General features: G+C 50.9%; 1 protein-coding gene across 1 annotated transcript; it reads left to right on the top strand.

Moving 5' to 3' along the window:
- Positions 1 to 1,699: 1,699 nt before the first annotated feature.
- HOXB2 (homeobox B2) lies at positions 1,700 to 4,564 on the top strand. Its single transcript, XM_069876758.1, has 2 exons — positions 1,700 to 2,288; positions 3,414 to 4,564. The coding sequence occupies exons 1-2, from the start codon at positions 1,898 to 1,900 to the stop codon at positions 4,007 to 4,009; spliced, it is 987 nt and encodes a 328-aa protein (XP_069732859.1). The 5' UTR covers positions 1,700 to 1,897; the 3' UTR covers positions 4,010 to 4,564.
- The last annotated feature ends 4,091 nt before the right edge of the window (positions 4,565 to 8,655 follow it).

Genomic DNA, 8,655 nt, shown 5'->3' with positions numbered 1-8,655 from the left:
TCACCACCCACACGGATGCTTCAACTGACAAAAGTTTCCAGGCTTCTCCCTGCGTGAATGCAGCTCAGTCCTTCTGCTGCAAAATAGGAGAAATGGAGCTTGAACAAACTCCAAACCAGCCCCATTTCCACATAGCAGAAGGCAGTTTAGATTTGGGGTTCCTCCTCCCTCGAAATTTTTACTTTCTTCACGAGTCCAGGCCCTTGGATCAAACTTTTAAAGTCTCCCTTGGCTTAAGTAACTCTTTACCAAAAGCCAAATTTCTTTGCTGAGTAAGCCAGGCCGAGCTGTCAAAAGTCTTTCGAGAAAAAGATTGATGGTTTCTCTCTTCTTTTCGGTTTGTGTGGACCCGGGCACATTAAAAGGAGTTGAGGGGGGGAGTCTTCTTGGGAAATGACTTTTCATTTTATTTATTTATTTTGTAAACTCTGGAAGTGGAGCTGTTTATGGGCTGGGGGGGAAGAGGGGGAAAAAGGCTGGGAAGGATGAAATGTGGTTTCAGAGATATCCGTGGCTTTAAAATATGTTTGGCCTTGGAGGAAAGAGTGAAGGGTGCATTAAGACGGGCTTTAGAAGCAGAAAGATTGTGCTGTTTCTTTAAAAGTAACATAACAGGGTGAATCAGGGCAGGAAAGGCAGGACAGGCAGGGAAAGAAGGAAAGGAGGAGCAGGCAGAGAAAGAAGGAAAGGCAGGACAGACAGGGAAAGAAGGGAAGACAGGGAAAGAAGGGAAGACAGGATAGACAGGGAAAGAAGGAAAAGGAAGACAGGCAGGGAAAGAAGGAAAGGGAATACAGGCAGGGAAAGAAGGAAAGGCAGGACAGGCAGGGAAAGAAAGAAAGGGAATACAGGCAGGGAAAGAAGGGAAGGTAGGACAGGCAGGGAAAGAAGGAAAGGGAATACAGGCAGGGAAAGAAGGAAAGGCAGGACAGACAGGGAAAGAAGGAAAAGGAATACAGGCAGGGAAAGAAGGAAAGGGAATACAGGCAGGGAAAGAAGGAAAGGGAGTACAGGCAGGGAAAGAAGGAAAGGCAGGACAGGCAGGGAAAGAAGGAAAGGGAGTACAGGCAGGGAAAGAAGGAAAGGGAAGACAGGCAGGGAAAGAAGGAAAGGCAGGACAGGCAGGGAAAGAAGGAAAGGGAAGACAGGCAGGGAAAGAAGGAAAGGCAGGACAGGCAGGGAAAGAAGGAAAAGGAATACAGGCAGGGAAAGAAGGAAAAGGAATACAGGCAGGGAAAGATGAAAAGGCAGGACAGGCAAGGAAAGAAGGAAAAGGAATACAGGCAGGGAAAGAAGGAAAAAGAATACAGGCAGGGAAAGAAGGAAAAGGAATACAGGCAGGGAAAGATGAAAAGGCAGGACAGGCAGGGAAAGAAGCGAAAGCAGGACAGGCAGGGAAAGAAGGGAAAGCAGGACAGGCAGGGAAAGATGAAAAGGCAGGGAAAGAAGGGAAGGTAGGACAGGCAGGGAAAGAAGGACAGGCAGGAAAAGAAGGAAAAGCAGGACAGGCAGTGCAGGCAGCCCCTGCCCTCAGCCCCGGCCAAGGCAGGACGGGGGGGTGTTTGTGCTTTTCTGGGGATCTTCTCTAGCCCTTTTTTTTTTTTTTTTAATCAATTAAAGAAAATAATGCTTTCTGTTTGCCACCAGGCCCCTCCTGCCATTGGCCGGGGCCGCCCACGTGACCAGGAATTGGCTGCAATTTCGCCCCAGTCTCGAGTTTAATAGAGCAAGGTCCCCATACGCCTGTATTATCAGCAATATAACAATTATAAAAAGCCCGAGAACCATCATCATCACTGCCATAAAAACTGAGGCCCGCAGATTTGTTTCCTTCTTCCCCTCCTCCTCCCACTCCCCCCCCCCTCCCGCTTTTTAAACCCTGGGCCCTGGAAAAGCCATGAATTTTGAATTTGAGAGGGAGATCGGGTTTATAAATAGCCAGCCTTCGCTCGCAGAGTGCCTGACGTCTCTTCCCGCTGTCCTGGAGACATTTCAAACTTCATCAATCAAGGACTCGACATTAATTCCTCCTCCTTTTGAGCAAACCGTCCTCAGCCTGAATCCTTGTTCCAGCAGCCAGGCAAGACCGAGGAGCCAAAAAAGAGCATCTCATGGCCTGCTCCAGCTCCAGCCCCAGCCTCCGGCACAGCCCTTGGCAGCCGAATTCCCCTGGATGAAGGAGAAGAAATCCTCCAAGAAATCTACCCAGGCTCCATCCTCTTCTTCTTCCTCCTCTTCCCCCCCATCATCTTCCTCGACGCCGGTCCCCGCCGCAGGATCTCCTGCAGGTTCGTATAACGAGGGGCATGAGGGGGTGTTTGCTGAAATCGGAGAGGATCCGAATAATAAACAAGCCCAGAGCAGCCCTACCCTACCCCCCCCCCCCCAAACAGGCTTTGCCCCCACCTCCCCCGACGTAATAAAATCCACAGCGGCGTTTACCCAGCCGGGGGAGAGGAGGGTTTGTCCCCCGCCTCCTCCCCCAGCAAAGAAAAGAGAAAATTGATGTAACTTCTGCAACATCGAAGAGGCAGAGGGGGTCGGGGGAGCCGGGCTTTTTACGAGCTCCAGCGGGGGGACCTGGCAGCTCAGCCATTCTCTTGACTTTTTCTCCCTGATTTTTAATTTTTTAAAGTTTATTTTATTTTATTTTAATTTTTTACAGCTTACAGGATAAAAAAAAATCCACGAAAGGAGAGCAGGGAGAGGGGAGGTTGGGGGGAGAAGGGTGGGTAAGGCGGAGGCTGCTTCCAGCAGGATGGGGAGGTGGAAAGAAAGAGCGAGAGCTGGACTCTCAGCACCCAGCACGGTGGGGAGAGCCGGCTCCCCATGGCAAAATGAAATAAATACACCCCGAAATTCCCCCAATAACGCAGCAGCCTCACCCCGAGCTGCCCCTGGGCCGGGGAGATCAGCAGCCCTGGCAGGACCTTTATCCATTAAAATACTGAAACGGTGAATTGTCTTGAGTATTTGAATGGATAAAGGTTCTATCAGGAGCAGGGCGGACACCGAAGATAATAGAGGAAAATACTTAAATTCAAGCCCCGCAGCCCCAAATTACTGGCAAAGGGGAGAAAAAAAAATAACAAAACAGGGAAGGAAAGGGTCGAAATTCCCGTTGTCCGCGAAGGTGGTGGAGAAGAAAGGTCTCTAAAGGAAGAGGCCAGGGAGCATAATCCTGTCCTCTCCTTGGGGCAAGGGGCTGGGAAAGTGATTTCCACCCCTCTTCCACAGTGGGAAGAATTTATTTATTTTATTTTTTTCCCGTAGCGGCTCCCACCCCACCCCCACCTCGTGCTCGTTGGTGCGGGGCTCAGCTCTGTCCTTCCCGCACCAGGGAGGGGGGACAGATCCGCACCCTGCGCTTTCTCTCTTTCCCTTCTCTTTGCAACGTTTTCCATGTTTTTAAGAAATCCAGGGGCTGGCAGACAGCAGCGGCTCCCGGAGGCTGCGGACCGCTTACACCAACACGCAGCTGCTGGAGCTGGAGAAGGAATTTCACTTCAACAAATACCTCTGCAGGCCCCGGCGGGTGGAAATCGCGGCTCTGCTCGACCTCACCGAGAGGCAGGTGAAGGTTTGGTTCCAGAACCGACGGATGAAGCACAAAAGGCAAACGCAGCACAAGGAAAACCCCGACGGGGACCGCAGCCTGGATGAAGGCAGCGACCCCGCGGAGGAGGCGGAGGAGCCCCCGGCTCCGTTCCAAAGGGAAAAAGCGGGGAATGAGGAGCCTGGGAACCGGCTGGAGGCTGGAGGGGAACGGGAACCCGAGGGGGATCCCGGCCCCGCCGCCCCCTCGGTCCCTGCCTACCCCGGGGGGCAGGATTCGCCTTTGTTGCCCGAGCTGAGCATCTTCTCAGCCGAGTCCTGCCTGCAGCTGGCTGAGGGGCTTTCTCCTGCTCTCCAGGGCTTGGAGAGCCCCGTCCACTTCTCCGAGGAAGATCTGGACTTTTTTACAAGCGCACTTTGTACGATAGATCTGCAGCATTTAAATTTCCAGTAGCGACCCCCCCTTCCCCACCTCCCTTCGCCTTTTCTGCCCCTTCCAGGCTCACCAGCCCCATCCCAACCCACCACTAGCTCCCTGAAATAGGAGAGGGCACCCCCCAAATAAACCCACAACGAACCATCTCCCACTCCCCTCCACTCCACTCTCATCACCCTCCTCCCCTTTCTTTTAAAGCTCCTCAAACTGCAGGACCAGAATCCCCCTTCCAATATTTATTCTAAAAGGCTCACGCGAAAGATGCACCCGAGTTTTGCTTAAATGCAGGTATTTAATGATAGTTTTATTCCCCTCATTAATTTATTTTGAAGAAAGCAGCCGGTAGTTCTCAAACACAGCAGAGATGTCATCCCCCAAGAGAAAAACCTTTGTAAATCCTTCCAAGGACTTTCTCAGGAATCAGAACGAGACTTTTAGATTTCTTAATAAAATAAAATTAAAAAAATTAAAAAATCAGAGGAATTTTCCTTCCTCTTTTTACGTTTTAGATGTAGACTATTTATTCAAATCCTTTAATAGTAAATGGCAAATTATTTATTGTACATTATTTTCATAGCGTAAATAAATGTCTTTATAAAACCAAGAAACGTGAGTCGCGGCATATTTCGTTGGAAAATGTCTTATTTTCTCCCTAAATCATTCGCCTTCTTCTGTTCTCTTCGCCGAACTGATGTCCTAATAATCTCCTCGTGCGCATCGAGAGAGGAGACAAAAGGATTTGCTCCCAACTAACAATTCAGAGGTTTCGCGAGTCAGAAATTTTTGCTGTATTCACTTCTGCCTGGATTTTCTTTCAGCTTAGGTCTCATTTATTTGATTTTTTACTAAATCAAAGCGGGAATTTTGTTTCTAATTTTAATACTTGAGGTTATTTTTTTTGCGACTGAAAAAAAAACCCCTTCTGTAAGGAAACCTCCGGATAAAGGGATGGGGAGCGACACAAAGGAGGCGCTGGGGCCGCTGCGCGGAGCCCCCGCACATTCCACGGCCCCTTCCCGGCCTTCATCCCCCTCCTCCTCCTCTCAACTCTTGCAGCAGCAAATACAGACGTGCCGTGTCGCGATTATTGGCGTTCGAAACGACCTGGACTACAAAAAAAAAAAAAAAAAGAAAGACAAAAAAAAGAAAAAAGAAAGAAAATAAAAGAAAAAAATGAAAGAAAAGGAAAAAAAGAAAAAAGAAAAAAAAAGAAAAAAAAAGGAAAAAAAAGGAAAAGGGAGAAAGGGAGGATTTTGAGCAAGTACAAAAAAATCCACCCAGGGAGGGTGTTGCTGCTGGCATTGTCGCCAACAAATAAATCCTACAGAGGGGAGAAAGATGAGCCTGAAAGAAGGCTTTTTTTTTTTTTTTTTTCTCTTTTTCAGCAGCACAAACCAGAACTCCCCCGGCCTTATGAATCTGGGATTTCCTTCATAAATCTGGGATCTCCTGCATAAATCCGGAATCTCCTCCACAGAGCCGGGATCTCCTTCCAGGGCGCTTTGTGCCCTTTCGGAAATCTTCCCCGCAACGTGTGAATTTAACTCCAAACCTCCTATCTCAGGGAGGGAGGGGGTGGGGAGGCTGGTGACTGAAAGGGGGTCAGCGCAGGAATCAATCGCGGTGACACCCAAAAAATAAATCACTCTGCGTCTTTGCTAAGTCCCGGGTGTTTCCTCAGCCACGGGTAGAAATCTGGGAGGCGTTCAAGCGGGGTTTGTGCGAAAGTAACGCGGAAAGAGGAGCTCGGGGAGGAGGGGGACACGCGGAGGTGGCTTTAGAACCGCGCAGGGAGCCGCGGAGAGGAGCGGAGCAGCCCAACGAGCATCGCTGCCCCCAGCCTTGCTCTCCAGGGTTTGGGGAGGGCGCAGGGTTTGCGGGGTCCCTGCCTTTGGGGGCTCCCCCGAGGCTGCTGTGTCCCCCCGAGCCAGGGAATCTGGAGCCGCTGCCGGCTGTGAAATTCCCCCTGGAGTCTCCAGGGAAAGTGCGGAACCCAGGAAACCGCCTCGTGGTCGCCTGGTATTTTATTTCGAATTAAAGAGCATCAGACCCAGGCTCGCTTTCTACTTCGAGCTGTAAAAAGAAATGAAACGAAATAAAGAAAAGCCCCGACAGATGTTTTCGCGATTGCTGGTGGAAGATCTGGATTATTTCTCCCCGCTGTAACAAAGGAGGGTGATTATACCGCTACCTTTTTATTTTTAATATTACCAGCCTCCTTCACTACCAAACGAGCAGGCGTTTCATCTCGCCTCCGAAAGAAGTAGGTTTATATTGAAAATCGAAGCAGATTGCAATTAAAATATGCAAGCGAACATTACTTAACACCTTCTCATAAATAAAAGGAGGCGCTTAGCGCGTGGCTTGCACCGCCTGCAAGAGAGTCGCCTTCCCATCCTGGCCTGGGAGTCATCACATCCCTCCCCCACCGCTCTGCCCCCTCTCACCGATTCCTCTCAGCTCTGGAAGTCCCAGAGCTACGCGAGGGGAAAGAAAGCCCAGGCACAGCCCAAGTACCACAGAAGGCTATTCATTATCTTTAAGTTTATTTAATATCTCCAGCTTCTGGAACGCACTCAGCGGCAGCGTTGGCACTGCCAGACGTTGTCTATCAAAGCGCCATTTGTTCCAGTGCTTTACAGATTTCCCCTCTCGCCTCCTCCCCCCTCGCAATCCTGAATACAGGCTTGTTGGGGGACGGCAAGGAGCAAGGAATCAGATGGTCGGGGCTGGCTCACGCCAAGAGCCCCATGAGCCGACAAGCAGCCCCGGGCCTCTCAGTCCTGCACTGGGGTCTCTCAGCCCTGCCTGGTCCCCCAGAGATGCTCAGCCCTGCCTGGTTCCCTATGGATGCTCAGCCCTGCCTGGTTCCCCAGGGATGTTGAGCCCTGCCTGGTTCCTCAGGGATGCTCAGCCCTAGCTGGTCCCCCAGGGATGCTCAGCCGTGTCCTGTGCCCCAGGGATGCTCAGCTGCGCCCCAGGGATGCTCAGCTGCGCCCCAGGGATGCTCAGCCTTGCCTGGTCCCCCAGGGATGCTCAGCCCTGGCTGGTCCCCCAGGGATGCTCAGTCCTGCTCTGTGCCCCAGGGATGCTCAGCCTTGCCTGGACCCCAGGGATGCTCAACCCTGCCCTGTGCCCCAGGGATGCTCAGCCCTGGCTGGTGCCCCCGGGGATGCTCAGCCTTGCCCGGTTCCCTAGCGATGCTCAGCCCTTCCCTGTCCCCCAGGGATGCTCAGCCCTGCCCGGTTCTCCAGGGATGCTCAGCTCTGCTCGGGGTCTCTCAGCTGCTCTGCTCTGCATCATGGATCTGTCCATCCCCTTTGAATAAGAAACTCCTTTCTTATTCAGCTTGAAAATACGTGCATACGGATGCAAATCGGTCTCGCAGCGGATTTCCACAAACACACCCGCCCTTTCCGTGGGGAAGAGAGGAGGGGAAGGGAGAGGCGGAGGGGAGGGGACAAGAGGGACACCAGTTTCTGCAGGTCCCCCACTCATTCGGGGCTGGGAGGGGGCGGTGAAGGGGTTTCCACGACCCCCCCCCCACCCCAACTCCTTATCAATACGGATCTCTAACAAGGGCCCTTCTGCAGACCATAATGACTCCTCAAAGTTGCTGCAGGTCTAGAAAGCATGCCAGTCACAGCCACAGATCAATTCTACACCCACGGAAAGTGACTTAATAAATGGAACCTCGCCAGTTATTATCCTTGCTAACAGCAGGGCCCTTCTTATTTGTCCTAATTAGCAAGACTGAAATGTCGGAGGAAAGAAGGGGAATATTCAATAAAATCTAAATTATTGAATGACTGTAAGATTTCGCCATTAGTTCAGCCATTCTTTACCTTCTTCAAAATGTCAAACAAATGAGGAACGCATATTTGCAACCCTGCCCTTCTGTTCTGTGCAACTGGAGGGCATATATTAAGCATATTAAGCGTATTCAGCTCTTGATCGTTGTCAAAACACTGCAATTGCCTCACGATTATTAACCTAGAAATATGCAAATGAGATAGGCTCGCACGTGCTGTAGGGATGCTAAAGTAATATTTATCTTGTGCTGATCTAGTCTGGGGATGTGTTTGCTAAAGACCTACTCGAAGCCCTGAAGATGTTGAACCAACCCATGGGAAGGCTCCAGGTGGGAAGAGAAGGAAACGCAGGAGAGACAGCGAGGCAGGAGCTGAGTCTTTGGTGCGAGATGGGAAGAGATAACTCCTAGGGAACCTCACCTCGACCTTCCTCCTGAGCTGCCGGTGCCAGGCTTCGGTTTTCCAGGAATATCTCTCCAGTGACAGCTTTCTCGGCTGAGCTGTAGCATCATTTCCCAGTACTGAAACGCACCCCATTCCTCAACAACAGAGGAACGCTCCTAGCGCTCCACCACCAGCAAAGGAAGGAACTGTCAGAGGGGACCTTCCCTGGCACCTCCCGCATCTATCTCAGCCTTGCCGGTTATTTTTTCCTCTTTATATGCTTCGAAGGGGAAAACACAGAGTGCAGGGTGCAGAGAAACTAAGTAAAGAGTCGCTGCAGTTCGTCCAGGTGAATCTAGTCCTCAGTCCCAGCGGAATACGGTGTAAGCTAACGATGGTTATTAATAATGGTAATATTAGCAACATTGATGAAGACGTTAATAAATTAATGCACTTAAAGGGCGGGTT

Source organism: Phaenicophaeus curvirostris, chromosome 26, assembly GCF_032191515.1.
Source record: "Phaenicophaeus curvirostris isolate KB17595 chromosome 26, BPBGC_Pcur_1.0, whole genome shotgun sequence".
Classification (NCBI taxonomy): domain Eukaryota; kingdom Metazoa; phylum Chordata; class Aves; order Cuculiformes; family Cuculidae; genus Phaenicophaeus; species Phaenicophaeus curvirostris.
The sequence above is the reverse complement of the archived record's forward strand: the minus strand, read 5'-3'. Positions and strand labels throughout refer to the sequence as shown.